General features: G+C 41.0%; 1 protein-coding gene across 1 annotated transcript; it reads right to left on the reverse strand.

The window, feature by feature from the left end:
- Positions 1 to 215: 215 nt before the first annotated feature.
- LOC5505936 (diacylglycerol kinase theta) lies at positions 216 to 22,596 on the reverse strand. The gene is made up of 28 exons (XM_032374289.2): positions 22,273 to 22,596; positions 20,744 to 20,823; positions 20,252 to 20,357; positions 19,705 to 19,793; positions 19,262 to 19,393; positions 18,112 to 18,265; positions 16,752 to 16,856; positions 16,477 to 16,574; positions 15,873 to 15,945; positions 13,559 to 13,644; positions 13,326 to 13,378; positions 12,987 to 13,077; positions 12,546 to 12,597; positions 12,248 to 12,309; positions 11,807 to 11,954; positions 11,336 to 11,377; positions 11,135 to 11,250; positions 10,501 to 10,652; positions 9,829 to 9,977; positions 9,136 to 9,244; positions 8,844 to 9,041; positions 4,149 to 4,239; positions 3,805 to 3,866; positions 3,015 to 3,057; positions 2,874 to 2,942; positions 2,739 to 2,792; positions 2,300 to 2,398; positions 216 to 2,098 (listed from the first exon to the last, which is right to left on the reverse strand). Exons 1-28 carry the CDS (start codon positions 22,469 to 22,471, stop codon positions 1,982 to 1,984), a joined length of 2,829 nt encoding a protein of 942 aa, XP_032230180.2. The 5' UTR covers positions 22,472 to 22,596; the 3' UTR covers positions 216 to 1,981.
- Positions 22,597 to 24,476: the final 1,880 nt, after the last annotated feature.

The raw sequence follows: 24,476 nt of genomic DNA on the forward strand, positions 1-24,476 counted from the left end.
CACAAACACTATATAGACGAACTATCACAGGCGTAGATACAAGTAAACAGACATGTGTATACAAATAGACACAAGAACAAACAAACAAACAAACAAGCAACTACTCAGAATTTGAACTCCCCGTAACTCGAGATTTTCAGTTTTTAAAACACAATTAAATTATTGTAAAATGATTGGAACCCCCATCCCCTGGGTCTGCCATTGTAACATGTAAATGCTTGTTTCAGTTTATTATAAAAATATCAATGTTTTTTTTTTATTTTACACAATAATAAATACCTAAATACATACCTATGCTTTAATAGTTAAAACCATTGTTGCATTGTGTTATTTGAAATTTTTTTATTCCTTCCTAGCCAATTTTCATACAAATGTTGATAATACTTTCCAGAGTAAGGCTATTTCAGGATGAGAGCAGACAAAAGTACAGTAAAGGTTTGCGACCCTTTTACAAAATACAGGAGAAAATATATAGAACAGGGTCCTTTTAACGATCCTGCTACGGCCTGTAGTCTCTGAAACTTATATTTATACAAAGGTATGTATCTGTTTCTGTATCAAAATTTCCAAAATAAACCGTACATCAAAAGATCTCATAAGTTATACTGATGAAGACGCTTTATTATAGCATAGGGGGATTTGCTGAAGGGGATTCACCTCAAGAAATGTGCGAAATAAGGTTTTGGCAAAAATAATTTGTTTAGCTCATTATCTCAGATCCTAAAAACAAATAAAGTGAATTTGACTGACGCGCAAGATGTTAAAGAGCGAAAGTGTAAAAAAATAGAGAGTTAAAATGAGACCTTGTGATCTTTAGAGGCAGAAGTACTGAGAAAATAGAATAAGACAAACTCCTCCAATAATCGAACACAAACAGTCGCCAGATTTTCATAAAATTTTGCATAAACTTAGAACTATAAACCCACTTCAAAATGGTATCTCATTTTGTGCGAATTGTTTTCCAAGCAATTTTTTTTGCCGTCAAGTCAAAGCACTGGAAATTGCAAAAAAAAAATATGGCAATTTTGAAATAAAATAGCTGTTAAATGGATTATGATTTGGATAAAATGAGAAACCCTTTTGAAGTTCGGTATGTTCTAAATAAAATAAGACGTACTTAGTTAATTTTGGCGCACAATGTTCGATCATTTACGCTAAAGACAACTGGTGTTGCGTAGTTTGGCCCCCAAGGCTATATTTTAAGGTCGTATTATCCATGAGCCGAATTCAATGCAAAAGTATGCAAATGAAACAAGTCCATTGTTTCATATTCATTTGCATGTATTTGCATTGAATAAGGCTCATGGATAATACGACGTTTGAATTTAGCCTAACTCAACAAAAAAAATTGTAAAATATATTTTATCTTTTAAAATCATGAGCTGATGCATGCTTAATTTCATTTGAGCTGATAAGTAATTTCATGGGGATGGGGATGTTATTAGGTTTTCTTTTTATCAAATATCTTGCATACGCTTTTTTTTCAGTGCGACATGGTAGTAAAGGTAGTCAGAATCCTCAAAAAGTGGGTGGACAAATAATAAAAAAGTGAACATGAAACAATGGATGAAAAAAAAAACTCGTCTGAATGGGGGGAGAGGGCAGTCCCATACCACCCCCCCCCCACCCCCCCCTCTTTGTAATGTTTGACAACATGCAGTTTATCCAGCGCTCAACCTTTTACCTGAGATTTAAGCGAATTTGTTATCAGTTGAAAAAATGAACGTATGATGTAAAAAAGATTTGTAACGAGAATGCGTTATATGTAACTTGAAGTTCACAAATAATAAAAAAAATTATGTGATCCTGACACTAATAACTGCTTGAAGACAGCAAGACAGACACTGTAGATGAAGATGAATGTTACTTGCAATTCCTTGACTTGTATGAAATCACGTCACGGAATACTTCGCCAAATGACAAGCACCAAACTTGTATTATGTCACACACTGAGCAGGATAACGTGGCGTTGTGTTCAGCGTTATGTGGAGTCAGCGTAAAATACACTGCGTGATCCTGGGGCAGTAGTGGGACGGGCCGTTATGGCTCGCTCGTGCATTTCTTTCGATTTCACTCGTCGCTTCTGGAGCATCGCAGTCTAGAGAGATAAAAAAATTAGGTGGCGTCACAGAGCCTACCATACTAGAAGGGGTTTCATCCCCTCGCGCAATTGCTACTAGAAAGAATGTGACCCGACTTAGTGCAATGAATATATCAGTGTCGAAACAAAAACACGTGTTGAAAATAAGTTCTTTTAAAGATTGCATGTCTTTGTTTGACAACTGGTTGCTATAGTTACCTGCATGAGGGCAGGCCGAATTATGACATTGCCTGGAGACTGCATCCATGGTTCTCCGTCGATTTGAACCGGAATTTCGCACTTCAACTTGATGTTGATCTGAACATAAAATGAAAGACACCAGTCATCTGACATTTACAATCAGACACATGCTACAATCATCAGAGGCTATGGTGAAGATTATTAATTACGATGATAATGATGATGATATGGTGATGATGATGACAATGATATGGTATTGGTGATGATGATGACGATAATAATAATGATGATATGGTGATGATGATGACAATGATATGGTATTAGTGGTGATTATGATGTTTAGTGGTAATGATGATGATTACCATAATGGTGACAAATGTTGATGACAATGATCACAACAATCAACAGTAATAATCAGCAATAACTATTATCATGTTTGTGAAGATCAAGGACATACCTGTGCTCCTTGTGCAAGTCTTACGCCACTCCTGATACCGCTCTGGATCTGCCCCTAGAACCGAAAACCACAGAGTCACCAATGGTTGAAATCTCATTATGCAAGTATTGTCCAAAGCCAGACATGCGCACTCACCATCTGCATAACTCCAGTGAGACCAACTACCTCAACGAGGCAGTCGCAATAGCTGCTGGGACGGAACTCCTGCCAAATAAGGAAAAGATAAGCGAGGTACTTGGTGTTATGAATGCCCATATTTGGATGTGATCAACTTACGTCATCCTTATCGGGTCCCCATAGGTCAGCACCGGCAGCCCAGCTTGCAAGGAAAAATATAAATCAAACGAAGGACGTATTTGGCAATTAAAATATAAGCTCACAAAGGGTTCATTACCCCTTTGCCACTGACAAGCTGTACTTCAAGTCTATATAATGTTAAACTAAAACTGAAAAAAAATGGAGAAAAGGGGAAGGTTTACCACCGTTTTCTTTTAAACGAGATCCTCCCCCTCCCACAGAAAGTCTCAAACAGCAAGCACACTTACGTCAATCGCAAATGTGTTGACATCATATACGAGAGTGTTTAAAAAGGTGCAAAAACTTAATATTCTCTTCACGAGAAAACGAAGAGTCATTTATTTCGTTAAAAAGGAGATAGCGGATGTTCTGCGAGCAAAAAAAGGCATTCCATCCGTTTGTCATGTTTTAGAATCAGCTGACTAACAGCGTAAATATATAATAATATAGTGCGCCAATGTCTCTCTTTTCTCTTGGTTGGAATTTGTGATATCCTAATCCCAGATGCTGAGAGCTTTGTCTAGGTGATAATCACAGCAAAAATGTTGTGCCATTGGCATAAGCGAAACAGATCAACAATCAAACAATGCAGCTTCGTGCATGGTGTTCCCTGCTAGCTGAGGCCTCTTTTATGTGTATTTCGCTGGGCTGGCGTTCAGCGAAATAGTGTACAGAGAAAAGAGGCCTCTGCTAGCAGGGAATGCATTGTGTTCAAACAACATAAAATTTATTTAGCCAATAATGCTGCGTGCTTTTAAGTCATTATTACCTTCCGATGTTTAGAATAACAATTCCTTCAAGTGTAGGTAGCTGGAGCTTCTCGCCATCAACCTGTGGATGTGTATGCTTATAGTAAACAACTATTCTAACCCTGTATAACTAAAACCAAATCATCACCATCATCTTCATCATGGTCACAACAGTCATTATCGTCATCCCCATTATCATAATCATCATCGCCTTCTTCATCCTCATCATTTTCATCATAGTCATAATTACCATTCCCATAATCAGGATCAGACCCTGATGTCACATTAAATTCTCGCCACCTTTTAACAATGTTGGATAAGAAGAACATAAGGAGAATCACTATTTCAGAGCAATGCATCGTACCTCAATCTCGACCTCCTCGGAGAAGACCCACTTGGTCTTGTTGGCCATCTTTCTCAACCCTACCCGGAAGTACACGCCCTTGTTACGCAACCTGCAAAGGGACATTTGTGAAGGATAAATAATTGTGATTGGAAATAGTGGTGGAGGTATTAGTAATCACTACCCGTGGTTATGGTTACAATCAGCATAGTGAAGCGATAGCAAAGTGGCACGGTCTTCGCCTCTCAAGCCAGATGTCCCGGTTTCTCAAGCCAGATGTCCCGGTTTCTCAAGCCAGATGTCCTGGTTTCTCAAGCCAGATATCCCGGTTTCAACTCCGGGTCAGATTAGCATGGGATACCTTAAGGGGAGTCAAAAACTGCCTAAATTGGAGACTGTTAACCTTGATGGGGGGTGCCGTCTCTCATTGCACTTAAGAAATCTGTACCCAGTACAGGGGGTACCCAGGGGGAGGGGGGGTGCAGGGGGTGCGAACACAACCCCCACAACGGCCAAAGGTCCACTTTCTGTTTTCAATAGAAGATCCCCAGGATAAAGTTAATTATAGACCGGTTACTATTCTAACAATTGTGGACAAAATCTTTGAACAAATTATTGGGAAACAGCTGGGAGCCAAGTTTGAATACATTTTTGACCCATTTATGTCTGCTTACAGGAAACTTTATAGTTGCGAAACAACCCTCACACGTCTTGTTGAGGACTGGAGAAAAGCAAGGGACAACGATCACACGACAGCTATTCTCAGAACGGACATGAGCATAGCGTTTGATTCGTTACATCCTACGCTGATGATCGCCAAGCTAGAAGCCTATGGATTGAGCGAGCAAGCCCTCGGACTGATGAGATCGTATTTCACTGAACGTAAAAACAGGACAAAAATAGGCAACGTTACCAGTGGCTGGGAGGAGGTAACGAGGGGCTGCCTGCAAGGATAGTCGCTCGGTCCTTTACTTTGGAACATCTACCAAAATGACCTAGCTTTTATAACTAGGGAAAGTCAGCTGTCTGTTTATGCAGATATTCATCAGCTATACTACAATCACCACAAGCCTGGTAAAGCTCTGGAAGCATTAAAGGTTGATGGCGAGAGAACCTCTCATTGGTACAAGGACAATTTCCTAGCCGGAAATCACAAGAAATATCAAACTATGATAATCTCCAGAAAAGCAACAAGACCGTCGGATGGAGACATTGTGAAGATTGATGGAGTTAACATCAAGACTACGGACACCATGACACTTCTAGGGGTTACAATCGACCAAGAACTGACCTTCTCAGAGCATATCTCTATGGCTTGTAAGAAAGCCAGCTCACGCGTAGGAGTTCTCATGCGTCTCCGCAAGCTAATCCTAGTTACAGCCAAGCTATGAATATATAAAGCTGCAATCTTGCCACACCTTAGTTACTGTGGACTAACCTGGCATTTTTGCCGAAAGTCTGACAGCAATAAATTGGAGAGAGTGAACGAGAGAGGGTTGAGGGCAGTATATACATTAGCTAATTGTAGAATGCAAGACATAGCGATTTTAACCCTTTCACTCCTGGGTACTTTTGAGCAACATTGTAAGAAAAACAGACTGAAAACAGAAACCTCCCCCCCTATTTCAAGTCCAACACTACCAGTTAAGCTAAGCTACCGCTGACCCAAGACAGTATGCCTTGAAGTTTCCAACAATGCACTGCGGTGCCTTTTCTTTCTAGCGATGGCACTGCTACAGCCTGTCGCTTACAACAGTTTTGCTTGTAATTTGCTTAAAAATTACAGCTTTTTCACATCTGGAAAGTGCCTTAGGACATCATGAAGTCTTTTTGGGCATAATTAATGCTGTGCTTATGGATGTTTGCACGCTGAGGTTGATTCAATGGGATAATTCCTTGTCTGGGCTTCACCAAGTGAGAAAGGAATTTTCTGGTGAATGGCCTCATACTCTCCAATGTGGGCCATCTTTGCTACCCAACCTTATTCAAAAATTGTTTTCAGCCTTATTCTGGGTTCCTTGGACCTGGAAATGTTTTGTTTGGCTTCGGGGCAAAGAGACTTATAAAATAACTGTTATGATTCTGGGGTTGGAGATTGCCCGCCTGTCTGTCAAGGCGTTTCCAAGACTCCCATGATGCAGTGCAGGCATACAAAATAGGCTAAACATGGTGACTCGCTTCTAATGGAGGTTCTAGCATTGATTATTGTGACTGATTGCTGTAAAATGGGACCTGACGGAGCGCAATTAAGGTATCTATTTGTGACTTGATCTGTGTTTGCTTGTCTCTATTTGTAGTTCGGAATTTTGTGTCTTTTTTGGTAAGAAATGTTTAAGCATTTGTTTACGAATTGGTCAGAAATCAAGGTTGATATTTTGACAAAAGAGTCAATTCTATTACATTGCTTAGGTGCGCTTTTGAAGGTATCCGGTTCTGGTGATGTTTAGTTTGCATTTTTGATGCTTTGGAGTTGGGCCTTAATTTTACAGGCGTCTCAGGGCGTTATGGCAATGAAAGACTTAATGTTCAAAGTTAAACAGAGCCTGGTGCCACAAAATATTTTAGATCTTTTCAAAGCAGGGAATTCTCTGGGGTATAACCTGCGTAACTCAGACTTTGCATTGCCAAGAATAAATACCACTACCTACGGCAAACATTCTATACGGTACTTTGAACCTTATCTATGGGCAAAGCTGCCAACAGATCTCAGACAATGCAATACAATCAGCTCCTTTAAAACGAAAATTTGTAAATTAAACATAAATGATCTGTTGGATAGAAGCGGCTGCTTCTTGTGTAGCTCATAATTATACTTTAATTTCCCATATTTACCACTCCTATATTCACCAATATTTATCATTCTCTCGGTTAGTACAACTTTGATGTAATTTTTATCAGATGATTCAATCTATATTTTAATCACATATTTAATATTGTATATAGAACATTCTTATCATATAGTCCATTATATTAGCTAATTTTATTGGTGTCCCCAATTAGTACGCCACTTGTGGCGCGCGTTATTTGTAGACAAAAATAAGCTAGATCACTATGGTATGAGCCAAATCCGACAATAAACGTCCCGTGGGGATACTGCAATGGTCAAATTTTTTATCTCACCCCCCCCTCTCTCAGAAAAAATAGGTCCAATTTTTCGGATTTCGCCCCCCCCCCAAGAAAAATCCTGGGTACGGGCCTGACCTGTATTGAGTGACGCAAAAAATACGCTAGGAGCACAGGCCCAAGAAAGCATCTCCATCCAGTGACATCACTAACTCACACATGCAAACTTGTGAAGAAGTCGTACACATCCTTACAAGTGGAGGCCAGTTGCATAAGTAATGTTTAGAAACTTTGTAATACGTGCAATACGAAGACATTTTTATTTCCCTGAAGATCCTTTTTTGGGCAGGTATCTGGATTTTGGTATGAGTTTTAAACACGAACGCGCACTATAAAAGGGACTTTACTTGACAAGAAAAAGCTGCTCGTGTAGACGGGGAAAATTACTAGTTTTTAATTGACAAGTTCAGTTTTCCAAAAACTGACGTGTTTGCTTTTACTTGACAAGTTTTACTTGCCAAGTGCACAAAGTTGATCATGTAGATGCTCAACAAGTTTTACTTGCCAAGTGCACAAAGTTGATCGTGTATACGCTCAACAAGTTTTACTTGACAACTTTTTCCGATGAAAGTGTAGTTCATAGGCCTCCTTTTCTCGTGCTTGATGATAATTAAAAAAGCTGCTATTGCTGCTGTTTCTGACACGATCAGTCTCTTTGTCAGAGGCCACCATTATGTGATAGCAAGCTTTCTTATTTTTTGTATTACCGCTGTCTAAAGGCATTACCGGCCCATCGCAAGGAGGTAAAAAGTTGCTTTTGTGGATATCATGTCTACACGAAAAACTAGAATTGTCAAGTAAAACTTGTCAAGCAAAAATTGCCCGTGTAGACGGCCCTTTAGGCAAGCTGTCATTCGTCATTTGACTCCAATGAGTGCAGAGTTCAATAGAGAGAAACCAGCTATAACAGATTCTTTAAAAGAAAGCTATAACAGGTTCTTTAACATTCTCTTGTACTTTAGAGTTGTCATAGTTTGTCGTACGGCTTTACTTTTTGCTATGCTTAGCCTAGTTGGGAATGACGACGACTTGCGCGAGATCTTGCGAAAAAGGGCGCGGAGCCATTCGCGCGTTCGTGTTAAAACCCTTGTTATCACAAATAATACCCCATTTCCCTCATTTTCACGACTTCAAAATTTCGCGACTTTTGAGATGGCGATATTTCGCGACACATTTTCGCGATTTTCCTATTTTCGTAAAAACGACACTTTATTTTCGCGATTTCTCGGTTTTAGGATAATAAAATCAAGCAAAACTAGTGGAACTAAAATGTGCTGTAATCATCAAAACTGAAACAATGCGTAAAAAAATGATGCGTGGGCTAAATTTAGAAATTTAGAAAATATAAAAATCTATAAATACAAGTCCAACTCAACCCCTTACCGTACTATATGTACTTTAGATGACTAAATAGACAAGGTGTTTTCATAAAACGACTAATATTCCCCTAAAGGCTTCTTGTGTACTCACTTAATTTTCGCGTCACTTTATTTTCGCAAATCTTTTAAAATCGCGAAATTCGCGAAATTAAAGTGACAAGAAAATTAAGTGTAATATGACACATTTTATACTTGATGATCGTAACATCCTGACCTGCTGGTGAACTTCTCCGGGGCTTCTTCTCTTCTTAAGTGGAAATCCAAGCACAAGTCGGCATCGATTCCAATCCCTAGGTAATTATTCATCACGAACATGTTCGGCTCTTCTTCGCGACCCGACGTCAATCCGATAGCGCTAACGTTGGACTTCATGTCCGACAAACTGTCAACACTATCAAACATGACGAACCACCTAGAAAAATAAAACAGTTTGGCTGTTGGAAATGACTGACAAGAGTTCTCATATTATTGAAAATCGCGGTGAACAAGCAGAGCTGTAGACCAACCTGTCGAGGTGTACAACTTCAGCATGGTCGACTGCAATAAGTAGCGACAGCGGTGTATCTCCTGAGGAGTAACCACTCCCCCATTGTAAAACCCTGGACATGTCATTTCCTAGTAGCAAAAGGCAAAACGTGAGTCACATAGCTATATCATTGGTAACTCTGCCATTTCCGAGAACACAATTAGAGTGTGGTATACTGCGTGACCCACCTGTCCCTTCCAGCACGTGATATTGTGTGACACACCTGTCCCTTCCAGCCCGTGATATTGCGTGACACACCTGTCCCTAGCATGTAGTATTGCGTGACACACCTGTCCCTAGCATGTAGTATTGCGTGACACACCTGTCCCTAGCATGTAGTATTGCGTGACACACCTGTCCCTAGCATGTAGTATTGCGTGACACACCTGTTCCTAGCGCGTGATATTGCGTGACACACCTGTCCCTAGCATGTAGTATTGCGTGACGCACCTGTCCCTAGCGCGTGACATTGTGTGAAGCACCTATTTCTAGCGCGTGATATTGTGTGACGCACCTGTTTCTAGCGCGTGATATTGTGTGACGCACCTGTTTCTAGCGCGTGATATTGTGTGACGCACCTGTCCCTAGCGCGTGATATTGTGTGACGCACCTATTTCTAGCGCGTGATATTGTGTGACACCCTATCCTTAGCGCGTGATATTGTGTGACGCACCTGTTCCTAATGGTACAATTGCCGATGGCGGCTTCTTGTAAGTGAGCGCCGTACTGACATCATCAAGGCATGACAACACCCATCCAACAGTGCCGTCACCTCCGCAGATCAGAATACGGAACCGAGGCAGGTCCTTAAACGCGTACAACCTGTGAATGGGTTGGAACAAATTATCACAACGTTTGATGTAATTTAATAAAAACTAGAATAATTAATCAGAATGTTTGATGGAACCCAATCAGTAATGGATCATGAATCAGAACGTTTGATGCAATTTTATAAAAACTAAAACAATTAATCAGAATGTTTGATCGGACCCAATCAGAAATGGATCATAAATCAGAACCTTTAATAGAATTTGAACAGAGATGGAACAGTTAATCAGAACGTTTGGTGTTATTTGGTTATAGATGTAACAATTAATGAAGAACGTTTTAGGGAATTTGATCAGAGATGGAACAATTAATCCGAACGTTTAATGGAATTTTATCAGAGATGGAACAATTTATCAGAGAAAGTTTGACTCTGAATTTGGATGAGTGATGCAACACTTAGCCCTGAAGGCCCCTGTGGTGAAGTGCCATGATCACATGATCAATCACATGATCAATCACATGATCAATCACGTGATCAATCTATACTTGATAATAGCGGAAGCTGAATGAGCGTTACCCTGGCAACGGACCGCCATCCATGAGGTTGTAGACCTGGTGAGGGTTGAGCAGTCTTTGGAATGCCGATAAGATGTCATCCCCCTGGCCACCGCCGCTTTTACAATTGACAAACACCAATAAAGGGTCACTTTCAGGGGGGAGCACTTCGGGCTGAAACGAGAAAAATTCATCATGCCCAAGCGGCAAGTTATCACGGTCGCCTTACGGTGGTTAATACAATCTGTTTATCCAATTAGAAAACTTCACTTTTAAAGACAACATCCAAAAGAATTGACATAAGAAAGAATTTGTTCTTATTCACATTGGAAGGGGATTTTTTTCATTTTCAAACATTGATTGCTAATATTTGAAAGCATGATCACAGGCGGACCAGGATTAGAATCAGTCCCTCGTGATCCTTCTGGGAAATAAAATATAATTTGAAGTTGTGTCTTGACTTTTTCATCAATAGAACTAGTTACATTATTATATTAGCGTTGTGTGTTGTTTTTAAGGGGAATTGTGGTGCCGAAAGGGGTTTAAAGACTAAACCCCTTTCTGAGCCAGCGAGGTAGCTAGTAATCCGCTTGCATTATAGCCCTGGTGAGAGCAAGCATGAGCAAATCTAACGAAGCAAATCAAATTATACTCACGTGCATCGAGGGAAGAATTTTTACAAACGCTGTTTTGCCGTCAATTGGCGTGCGCTTGAGCTTCGTCAGGGCTTTAGCGGCAACATCAACTCCAGGCATGCGCACAAATACCATACCTTGAATACAAATTTCACACATTAGACTTGGACAAGAATATCACAACCAGTGACGCCCTCATATCCGTCTGGATTTCTGTCTTACCATATGTGGGGTAGATGTTCTTGAATTCACAACTCTCGGAGACTGAAAAAAAAGAGTGCATTGGTGTAAGGCTATTTCGGGGTGCGGGGGGGATTCCCCTATTGGGGTATGTGCCACCAGTTAGCCTATGGGTCCTTAGCTTCTTGAGTTAGACAAGATATACGTTGACAACAAGGTTTTGGCTGTGTTTTAAAACACAGTAAATGCGATTGGAGCATGTCTTTGCACGTAGCGGGAATACATTTGCACGACTGAATCCTGGTCCCCTGGAAGCCATGTGTAATTTCAAAAAGCGTGTTTTAGAATCGCCACCTGAACCCCCATCAGAATTCGAATAGTCTTCCCTAAATATAAGCTTTTAAAATCCTTGATTTACCCTTACTTTCTGGTACCCATGAGGCACTGCAGGCTACGACTTATGGATTATCGAGTGCGACCCAATTTCAAATAGAAATTTACTGCTTAACATACGTTCTCCTAATACGCTGTTGAGCATGATCTCGTATCTTGAGCGGTCCATACTGGTCGGTAGATCGCCGATGCACATGGTGACAGGGCCGAGGGGTGAGTTCCTACGCCGTAAGTAGAACCGCGTGAGCTTCATGTCACGAATCGATTGCTGCGGGGAAAGGGATGACAATATCATTAATCGTACAGCGGATATTGGGCCTTTGTTGGGGTGTTGAACGTCTGGGAATGCATGAAAACGTCGGCTGTGTACAAAAAAATGATGTTTAATGTAATTTTTAAATTCATGCACATTTTAGCTGATTATATAGTAAATGGCATATAGCTAATATGGATAGGCGAGACCTATAGAAATGAAGAAAATAGGAAATTCGCATCTTTTTTTACGGCCGCCGCATCAGTAACATTTGAAGTCTTGTTTTTTTTCTAATTATTTCTTTTTACCTTTCTTATGTCCATCAACGTCTTCCATGGGCACTCGTGAGCCTCCATGACTCTCTCTTGCACTGAAATATGAATAGCAAATAGTTATTTTTATTGTTACAAAGCTTGAGCAACAAGCTGGTGCCACATTGATTAGCTAGCTAAAGAAGTTCATGGCCATCAGAAAATATATCTGTATTGACTTTGACAAAAGATTCCAAGCTGGCCACGGTAGCGTGCACCGTTTTTTGGTACCAAAAAGGTGGGGGGGGGGGGTGGTGCGAAGGACATAAAATCTCCTTATGAAATAATCCTTTACCTCCTTTTATTAGGTGGACCTCAGTAAGGGCATAATCCTCTTGGTTTTGATTCTAGGCGACAAAAAAACTACATTTATGTTCCTTACGCACAAACATAGTGAAAGCTTGAAATACAACCCTCTGAATTTCCTATAATGTTTTGTTAATCGGGATTTAAGTGTACATAGCCATTGCATATTTGGACCTCTACTTAGATGGACATTCTTAGTCACAGTTTGACAAACCTCTTTACAAGGGACCTCTCAGGGGTTTCATTAGGCCCCGGCGGCCAGCAGAAGCACCAGCTATTTTCCACCGACTCAGCAGCTACTTTTTAAAAAAAATGTCTTGAACTAAAAAGATAAAATAACTTACACCCCCTACTTATGAATCTCCACCACCTACTCTGAAATTTAAGGAAAGCCCTGCCTCTATAAAGCAGACGTATGATGCAAGCTTACCCAGATACCAAATTTCTTCATGGCGACGCTGATAATGTCGCTTACTGAGGTGGAAGCAATCACAGGTAGAGTCTTGAATAGAACAGGCACACTGAAACAATAAAGAATTATAGGTCCAAGATTACCATAATTACTGTCAAAGAAACAAAGGACAGACAAACAGACAGGCAGACAGACAGCTGGACAATAGACAATCAACCAGACAGATAGACAAAGGAATAGGCAGATAGAGAGAATAAAAGGATAAGAAAATCTGAAGCAAGGTAAAAAATGTATACCATCGACTTTTTAGCTTGTTTAGCATATCAAAATCTTAATCCACAATAACAAAAAACTTACTCTATTTCAGTCCCTGCGTAAATGCGAATATAACCTTTTCTTTTATCAGCACTCTAAATAAAAAATCATGCATATTAATAAAAAAATCTTATATATTTCTCAGCTTTTTGTTATAGCATCAGTTAGTTGCTTAGAGACCATCAGTGAGCAGTGCTATATGAACACCCATTTCTTGTTATTACCTTTATTCTAAGAAATATTAGTTACTTTGACACCCATTTCTGTGTAATTACCTTTATTCTAAGAAATATTAGTGGCTTTGACTCTTTCTCAGGGAATTGTACTGGTATCTCTTCTGGATCAAGAGGTCTTTCACTATCTGAATGATAATTTAAAATGGAAAACTATTCATCTATGCTAGACTGTGTGAGCTCTAGTCTGAGCTGACCCAATTCTACCCCAAACAAACACATACTCCTACCCACCCCACACAAACACACACTCCTACCCACCCCACACAAACACACACTCCTACCCACCCCACTCCCCCACACAAACACACACTCCTACCCACCCCACTCCCCCACACAAACACACACTCCTACCCACCCCACTCCCCCACACAAACACATACTCCTACCCACCCCACACAAACACACACTCCTACCCACCCCACTCCCCCACACAAACACACACTCCTACCCACCCCACTCCCCCACACAAACACATACTCCTACCCACCCCACTCCCCCACACAAACACACACTCCTACCCACCCCACTCCCCCACACAAACACATACTCCTACCCACCCCACTCCCCCACACAAACACACACTCCTACCCACCCCACTCCCCCACACAAACACACACTCCTACCCACCCCACTCCCCCACACAAACACACACTCCTACCCACCCCACTCCCCCACACAAACACACACTCCTACCCACCCCACTCCCCCACACAAACACATACTCCTACCCACCCCACACAAACACACACTCCTACCCACCCCACTCCCCCACACAAACACACACTCCTACCCATCCCACTCCCCCACACAAACACATATACTCCTACCCACCCCACTCCCCCACACAAACACATATACTCCTACCCACCCCACTCCCCCACACAAACACATATACTCCTACCCACCCCACTCCCCCACACAAACACACACTCCTACCCACCCCACTCCCCCACACAAACACATATACTCCTACCCACCCCACCACCCCACACAAACACACACTCCTACCCACCCCACTCCCCAAACAAACACACAATCCTACCCACCCCACTCCCCCACACAAACACACACTCCTACCCACCCCACCACCCCACACAAACACACACTCCTACCCACCCCACTCCCCCACACAAACACAAACTCCTACCCACCCCACTCCCCCACATAAACACACACTCCTACCCACCCTACTCCCCCACACAAACACACACTCCTACCCACCCTACTCCCCCACACAAACACACACTCCTACCCACCCCACTCCCCCACACAAACACACACTCCTACCCACCCCACTCCCCCACACAAACACACACTCCTACCCACCCCACACAAACACATATACTCCTACCCACCCCACTCCCCCACACAAACACATATACTCCTACCCACCCCACTCCCCCACACAAACACACACTCCTACCCACCCCACTCCCCCACACAAACACACACTCCTACCCACCCCACTCCCCCACACAAACACACACTCCTACACACCCCACTCCCCCACACAAACACACAATCCTACCCACCCCACTCCCCCACACAAACACACAATCCTACCCACCCCACTCCCCCACACAAACACACAATCCTACCCACCCCACTCCCCCACACAAACACACAATCCTACCCACCCCACTCCCCCACACAAACACACAATCCTACCCACCCCACTCCCCCACACAAACACACACTCCTACCCACCCCACTCCCCCACACAAACACACACTCCTACCCACCCTACTCCCCCACACAAACACACACTCCTACCCACCCCACTCCCCCACACAAACACACACTCCTACCCACCCCACTCCCCCACACAAACACACACTCCTACCCACCCCACTCCCCCACACAAACACACACTCCTACCCACCCCACTCCCCCACACAAACACACACTCCTACCCACCCCACACAAACACATATACTCCTACCCACCCCACTCCCCCACACAAACACATATACTCCTACCCACCCCACTCCCCCACACAAACACACACTCCTACCCACCCCACTCCCCCACACAAACACACACTCCTACCCACCCCACTCCCCCACACAAACACACACTCCTACCCAACCCACACAAACACACACTCCACCTCAACACACATCCATGACATTCCTTCACTCACATCACACTTCATCGACCCATGTTGCCCCCCCTGAAAATCTAAAAAAAAACACCCACACACCACCAAGCCCTCATACAAAAAAACTCTACTCATCCCTATGTTACCTTACTGGGAAAAAAAACCACTCCATCTGCCCTTCTATACCCAAGTAAAGCCATACACAATATGCCGATGATACTACTGCTTCATTCTTTAAGGCACTAAACTTACGCTCATCTACTGCTTTGGCCAGGTAATAATTATCAGGGTCATCATTTATATGAAAAGACTTCAATGTCTCATCCTGTAAAAGAGATTTTAATAAAAGAAGACTAAACCATTTTAAAATAAGATACACAAGATTCTGAGACCTGAGATGTTTATGTGCATACTGTACCTAAAAAGGGGTTCTAGGGGTTTTGGGTGCCCCCTATTAGTGATTTACACAATGGAGTGTGGAGCCAGGGGGTACTGGCCACCAAAAATAGACAGCTAACAAAAGAAAACAATGCTATATAAAATACAGCCATAGTTTAGTGTATAGTGGAAGGGGGTGCACCTTCATCGTATTTTTAGCTAGTTGTAATCTTCAGCACATATTTTTTTAATGGGTCTATAACCCCAATAAAAAAAGAAAAAAATAGGGACCTCCAGCTAAAATTAAACACCTAGGTACAACCCTCTTGCTAACTGCAGCTTTCACCAGAACTTTACTTATTCTGCAATCTATAATTTTTTCTAAACGTGTCTATAACACTAATGTAAAATGGAAAAAGTGGACCCTCACTAAAATAAAACCCCTTGGTACACCCTTACTGCTAACCGCAGCCCTCACCAGAACTTTACTGATTTTGGCATTCCTTGGTACCGTTACACTCTTTGATGCCCGAGGTGATGTCAGATTTCCATCATACACTTTAATACTGGTGTTCTCTGAAATTGAAAAGAAGAAACTGAACTATTGATTCTTAAGCAAAGAATGCCCACAATTACACCAAAAGTAAGAAACAATGCTTTGAAAGATTCTTCAGACTGTTATCCAGGGTGTTCCAGCTAGTGCGGGAGAAACTACATATATACATGCTATATGAACAGTGGTTTATCTTGTACCTGGATCAGTGTCATTAATGGGAAATGTCTCATTTATCTGGTCCATTGATGATGTACATGAAACATCAGAAACAATGCCATCATCTTCATTTGACGAGAAATCACCTGCAATTTACAAATGTAAATAAAAAATGAGAAAAAAATATTCATATATATTTTCAGCCAGGAAGATTGGCCTTTGTTTAGATCATGTTATCACACGGTGTTGATGCAGGTGGTAATGTAAATGATGGTCATTTTTGTATTGGACAAAAATGACTATATGGTGTTTGCAGTGATGACATTTTTATAACCATCACCTCCAAGGTCCTCATCATTGTCATCATCAACCAACAACACTATGCTTGTAATCACCTGGATCATGGTTGCCATCATCATCATCACTCTGAGGTCAAATTATCATTACCGTATACCACAATACAGTATGCTGTACACCCATAAATTATATAGTACTAGTGGTTACCCGTGAAATATTCATGAAAAGCAATTCTTTGTTGTACAAAACTTTATAAAACTTTGAGTCCCCAATATATTGATCTCATGTGTAGTTCCAGAAAATATCCATACCACACACACACCCCCCCCCCATGGAGGAGGTCGGAGGTATGACCCCCCACCCCTCTAAAATTTTCACCCCCCCTCCCCCGGAAAAATATGAATACAGTAAATGTTAAGGAGAAAAGGCATTTTTACCCCCCCCCCCCCCCCATCTCCGCTCTGGAAATTGGGCATTTGACCCCCCCACCCCGCGGAATTTCCAATCCCCTCCATGGGGATTGATTTGATTTACCTTAAATGTGAAAAGGCGCTTACTATAAAGTACCGCCCGTATTTTAGTATTCCGCACCTTTTCCTATATCCATGTTGGGCACCCTGTGAATAATGTTTTTGGCGGGAATCGGACAACCCATTGCAGACAACCAAATTCAAACCATGCCAGTAAGAGCGTTTATATGTTGGGTTTTGTGAATAAGAGAGTGGATTGTGAATCCTCGCTTTGTTGGCCCTCTCGCTTACAAAAACGTGTGAATTAAAACTTTTTTATCCGGTAGAATCTTGAAAAACCTTTTTGCACACCTCTTTCCGAAAATGTGTGGAAATGGCGTGGTTTCGGAGTTTTCTAGCTCAGCTGTTTTTTCGTAAAAGGTGGACAACAGTCCATTCCTTAGCATATCATGTATAGTATAGATATATACATGACCATTTCAAGTCCAGATTTTTTAAAATAAATTTTAAAATAAAAGAATTAAAACATATTATACTGTATCTACAGTACCCTATCTATTATTGAGTTGCTTTGTAGTCAATTTTTAACCCACTGCCTACTTTTATTTCTAATAGCGGATAATTATAACCACACCTTTTAAGTTGTTGTGCAACTCAGCTTGAGTATCAGCATAAGGCCCCCACAGTCCCACATCAGGAAATGACACACAAAAAGGAGGGAGAGACACCCGATGAAGATAACCATAATGGCACTCTTTGGGTAACAGCTGGCTACAATTAGTATGACTCTAAAATAAGAAAAATTAAATCAAGGTGTGTTCAAGAAAGGGTCTTTTTTACACCCCTTTACAGGGCTTCTGGAATTACACGGAAAAAAACTCAAAATTACGCGGGATTCTTTGCTAAATTAGGCGCTAAATTACGCGGAAAATCAATCATTACGCGGTAAATTACGCAGGATTTTGCAATACATTTTTCTTTAAAAATTAAAATTTTGCAGGATTCTTTACTGAATTACGCAGAATTACAAATTACACAGAATATCAACTGTTACGCCCAAACTACATTTTGTACCGAAGGAAAGCAGGAATTAACTTGAAAAAGGTTTATTTTTTGGGCGAAAATATCTTGGGCGAGTTTTCAGTGGCTCCTAGCCACCGGCCAATAAAAGAAGGTATTTTATTATTAGTCCTAGGCCTTAGTCCTAGGTTTAGCAAAGAATGCCTAGTCATTTTATATGTGAAATTCAGTTCAAAATATCGCACTCTTACGAAGAATATCTGTCTTTTTTACAAGAAATAGCGGTAAGAACCCTATAAGAACACATCGGCTGTGCACTTAAATGTTTTGTCTTTCAAAATTTAGCTATATTACGCGGGATCACGCGGAAATTTGTGGATTATGAGGAGAAAGCCAAATTAGGCGCTTTCGCACAAGAGCGTAATTCCAGAAGCCCTGCCTTTAGGAATAAAAAATATAATTTAAGTACAAAAGTATGCATCAACTTTCACAAGAATATTTAAAAAAAGAGAAGCATTACACCCCCTTGGACCAAAGTCCAAAAAGTCTGTTTCTGAGCCAATACTTTTGCTAGATTGGATCTGGTGTTTTGGAATTCAAACATTTTGACTTATTGTAGTAGTCCAAACAAAAGTATTTGGCAATGATATGTTTTAAAATCATTAAACTGATTAATCACTTTAAATGCATAAAACTGATGCAAAAATATATGTTAAAACTTCCATGTGATAAAGAAGCTAGCACATAGGTTAACGGCTCCTTACAGACTGAGCACACCAGCTGCACTTAAGGCTGGCCAGACACTCTCCTGACCCACACGAGTGCTTGCAGGACACACATTTAGAGCTTGCCGAAAAGTTCCCTTCCCTCCAGTGATGGTCCTGCTTCACTGCACGCTAGAAAGAACAAAGTGAAAGGATCAAAACAGCAAAAAATAAACTATGACCATTGAATAGATGTTTTAAAGGAGAGCTGAGAACTTTTTGAAACTTTAGGGCTTTTTTTGGGTCTAGGTAACGGCTAAGGTGGTCATGATGATGATGAAGATGACTATTGATGATATACGATGGTGATAGTGGCTATGATGGTTGTAGTGATGACAATAATATTTATGAGGATATAAATGAAAATGTAGATAATGATTGTTTGGCTATAGTAAACTTTGTACTCAGTAGGGTTTACACAAAGTGTGCATTCTTCTTCTCACCTTTTCTAGAAAAGGCACATAAGTTGCTGATTGTTTACAGTCCGTAACACTGAAATCTTGGCATGCTTCATGAACATAGTAGTCACAAACTGTTGTGGAAAAAATGCTGTTCTTTAACGCAAATGAAGGTGAAGCCTTAATTCCTGGAGCTCCAGGGATTGTTTTGCTTATAACCATCTAAAATCTAATTCATTCTTTAGGAAGATACATGATGTATTTGACCTAGTTAACCAAAAACTGGTAAACAACTCTGCCAAATTTTCATCTTAAATAAGACTTTGAAAGAAAAAAGAAGTAGAAGAAGAAGTATTATTAAAGACGAAAAATTGGCAGAGTCGACCACCAGTTTTGGGTGAACCATATTTAAATACAACAATTTAACAAACACAATTATTTGGTCATTTTGTTGGATATAACCCTGTAGTTAAAGTGAAACTTGTATTTACATCATAAAAAAACATCTATCTATAACGTGAATTTAATCTGATCTGTACCGTCCTGCTATTAACATGCAGAGATACAGTACAGTATAAGCTACATGACAAACCTTGGCAGCGAAAGGCGGGGATATCTTCAAGACGTCTTCGGCACACGCTACAAAATTTCTTCCTGAACGAAAATGAAAGACCACTCCATGTATGGGCCACAGGGATCTGAAAACAAAAATATGATTTTGCTACACTAGTGGATACCCATGAAGCATTCACATTTTAAGCATGTACTGTAACAGTAAGGCAGTTTTTTATCCTCTCAAAGTATAATCCCTCTGTCCCTTGCAGTGTAAGATCTGAGGTTAGGAGGGAGAATGGTACAGTCTCCTATTCCCACACCCTCAGGCATACTGTTTGTCCCCCTTTTGGATGGTGTCTCTCTCGTCCCCTTTTTGTTACATTTCTGAATCACAGATCAACACCTGAGATGTGACCAAGATCATTTCCCCAAGTTTCTCTATTAGATGTATCCATATTTGATGATAAGGACTCACATTGTGATACCATATATGAAGTACCTACCCATATTGTTATTACCGTGAACTCACCTTTACTAAAGTGGTTGCTATGGAAACACAAGGTATTGTGACAAAGATCATGCATCTGTCATGAGTGACAAAGTTACAGACTGAAATAGAATAACATCTCATTATAATAAACACCTTATTAAATCTGTAAAAAAAAATCACTTAGAATGTTAAAGGAACCCATTCCATGCTTTCTAGAATGTATTGCATTTTTTATTTACCATATATGTTTGTTTTAGTACCTCACTTCCAATAAGCGCCTTTCTTCAAATTAAATTCCTCCCTTGAGGTGCAAAATGTATGATAAGGCCCCTTTTTGTTTAACTGCTAAGTCCAACACCCCAAAATAGCAATTACAACAATGCAAGAGACCTTTTTAAGGCAGCCACAAAAAAATAAGCTAGTGAACTGCCTGTGAAGAAAAATATTGGACAGGAAAAAAAATAATGGCTGTTTAGAGGTCCTTTAACTACATTAAGAGACAATTTGAGGGCATTCTATGATTTTTTTTTTACTTTATTTTAAAGTGACCTTTAGTCACCTATAAATTTTGAAAAATGTTTTAAGTTTTGCTGGTGTTAAAATATCAAGGGGATTATGGTTTAATCTAGGTCATCTGAATAAACAAGTGTATAGCTAAGTGAAATTCATTGCCACATAACTGGTTTAACAGATCATGGAGTGTCATTTTATGTTTCTAATAAATAAACACTAAAGAGATTAGATTAGATGTTAGGTTTGAGTACATTTTATATGCTCGTTTTGGTTGCCTAGGAATATGTTGAGCTTTAAGCTTACCCATATCAAAGGTTCCATATCAAAGTCAGATCTCTACGCAACTAAAAAGCTGCACTTGAAAATCATTCAAGGGAAAAATAGGAGGTGCACATATGTGTGTTTCCATTTCTGGGTACATGGAATATAATAACTGCCAATTAGCACAAGGCATGACTAACAGAAAATGAATTCAATGTCACAGAAATTTGATTAAATCTTCTCGCCGATAGCGACAGCTGCTTATCCAGTCTAACATTCTGTAGCCTGGAGACTTTTTCTAACTTATTGCCTTCTTGCATATACGTGATATATCGTCAAACTTCCGCTTCAAACGGAAAGGATTTTATGGCCTTCCCAAATTAAAGAATAGCTAAAAATACCCCAATACAGATGTGTTAATAAAGATATTCTCTCAAAGAAATTGGGATGTCTTGGAGTTAATCAACGAGTTAACATTTTCAAGTGTTGAGTTATTTTCCTTGGTTTAGTTAAGTAAGTTACTTATCAAGATTTCCTGTTTTTCTCCTTGATTCAAAAATTGGTTTATCTAGTTGGGTATTGGCGGGTATAATGCAATAACAATAAGCTTGATGAGTATCAGTAAGAGCTAAATCATAGTTTAGTCCAGTAAAAGCTTAATAAGTACGGGAAGAATGTCAAATTTGGAAAATGATGAGACAATATGGAACGAAACATCACAACGTTCACATCACAAATAGATCAAGTTGACATTTTAGATCTGACGAATTGAGTACATAATCGAAGAATCTTACCATCACACATAAAGCCTTGATTCGTGAAGCCCCATAACATATCGGTACAATGATGACAGTACGTTGGTCGTGTAAAAGTTTTGCGTACGAATCTATGGCCGCTTTGGCCGTGTGCCTGGAAAGCTTCATCCAAAATCGGCGCAGAAAGCGGTCTGGCCAAGGATTGAGATCCAGTGTTCGTGTAATAGGAGAACGACATTGTATTGCAGTTACCAGTATTCGCCCTGGAAGAGAAAAACCTTGCTTCGCGGCATTTTTTTTCTCACCTCGGGAACCTTCTCGTCAAACCTCTCTCATACCGTAGTAAACAAATCAGGAAAAATATGAGCCCGCGGTACCACACTTGACGGACCGACATACCATGCCTCGCTATGGTGACCAAGATACCGATTTGGCAATCGATAAATCGATAAAAATCGATGATAGCTGATTGATTTTTATCAAGAGAGCATAAGATAAGAGAGGGACACTTTGGTATTACCCGCGCGCCATGTCGATTCCGAATCTGGCTATTTTTAGTAACCACCACCCTACCACTGCGGGTGAGGATTTGCTCCTTTTATTTTGTCCTACTCCCCCGCGGGTTGCGTGTTGTTGTTTTGCCACCTCGATAGGAGTGAAAAGAGATCATGTAAAATAACTCGGAAGAAGAAAACAAGTCTAACTTAAGTAAGCAAGATTGGCAAATATACTCACAGAAAGCTAAATCCCTGAATAGTTTGACTGTTTTTTTTTTTGTCTGAGTGGCGAAGTCAAGTAAAGAAGAAAGAAAAAAACCGACGAGCGATAAAATGGCTGTGATACCGCGTTTGATTCAAATCCCGACTCCAGCTTGTATAATAACAACATAATAGTATAACATATAATAATAACAACATCAAAGAAGTACAGTGTAATATCTCCCTCTTTATTTACTCACTATATATATATATATATAGTAGGGCTTTGTTTCTGTGGCGGCACGAGGACACGAGTTCATTGCGTTTATTTAGAGTTGATAGTTTGGGTTGGCAGATGATCGTCAGCTTTTCCTTGAGGCAGAGGTTGCAACGCTTAGTGGTACTGTTGTAGGCGGAGTGGGAAGAAAGAATGCGCCATGAAATAAAGTACTCAATCATGTTGTCCTTGAGAGTCCAGACGTGTTTGCTGAGTTCGGTGGAGTTTCTGTGTTTGGCGTGTCGGAATGATGCGGTGTGGTTTCTGTACCTGGTCTTGAAGCTGTTTTCAGTGAGCCCGACGTATGTTTCCGAGGTGTTGTTGTCTTTTCGAGTTACGGTAGCTTGGTAGATAACAGATGTCTGTAGGCAGTTTCCGTCTAGAGGGCAGGTGTCTTTCTGTCGGCAGTTGCATGTCTTGTTGTTGGTAGTGGTAGGGGCGGAGCTGGTGATCTCGGTAGCCGACGATGCGGTGATGATGCGCTTGTTGTGGTTGTCGATGATCTGTTTGGTGTTGTTCATGCAGCTGTAACTGATTTTGATGGTGTTTCTGTTGAAGATTTTACGGAGGTGGTTGTCTTTCGGGAAGTGCTTGTCTATCAGGGTGAGGAATCTGTGGCCGATGTTGGTGCTGGTGTTCTTGCTGAAGGGCGGGTTGTACCATAGGATGTTGTTGCGTTTGCGGGTTTTATGGTTGGTTACGGTGTTGGGTTCGTAGCGTAGCGTGTAGTTGTATCCGCTATCGTCGAGTGCTTTCTGGTAAGGTGGCGCGGTCTGGTCAAAGGAGGCTTGGTCTGAAGATAGGGCAGATAGGCGTCTGTTGATACCAGCAGGGATGTTCTTGGTGATGGAGGGCGGGTGGTTGCTCTCACGGTGGACATATTGTAGCGAGGAGTTCGGCTTTGTATAAGGCTGGTGTGCATTACGTTTTAGGTCAAGGGTGACGTCTAGGAAATTGACAACTTGTTTGTTTGCCTCAATGGTGATTCGGAGTCCGTTGTTGTTGAAGATGCGGCATAGTTCCTTTTTTAGGTTTTCGGTGGCTCTGGGTGTGGCGTTGGTGATGGCTAGTCCGTCGTCGCGGTAGAGTCCTACGTTCATATTGAGGTCCTGAAGTTGGGAGAGAAGGAAGTTGCCTACAAGTTCACAGGTTTCTGCGCCATCGAAGCTCCCCATCGTAACATCAAATATCGTGTTGCCTTTCTTCTGCCAGGGTGTTTGGTTGTGGACCAGGAAGGAGCTCTTGGAGTGGGTTATGATCTCTTTTTC

This window comes from Nematostella vectensis, chromosome 11 (genome assembly GCF_932526225.1).
Source record: "Nematostella vectensis chromosome 11, jaNemVect1.1, whole genome shotgun sequence".
NCBI lineage: Eukaryota > Metazoa > Cnidaria > Anthozoa > Actiniaria > Edwardsiidae > Nematostella > Nematostella vectensis.

Excerpts from the sequence above, each read along its gene's own strand:
- LOC5505936 (XM_032374289.2), bottom strand. The coding sequence starts at position 22,471 with ATGTCGTTCTCCTATTACACGAACACTGGATCTCAATCCTTGGCCAGA. Across the intron at positions 20,824-22,272 it reads TCAAGGCTTTATGTGTGATG|TCTGTAACTTTGTCACTCAT; the intron begins GTAAGATTCTTC and ends ATTCTATTTCAG. Across the intron at positions 15,946-16,476 it reads CCAAAATCAGTAAAGTTCTG|GATGAGACATTGAAGTCTTT; the intron begins GTGAGGGCTGCG and ends TCTCTTTTACAG.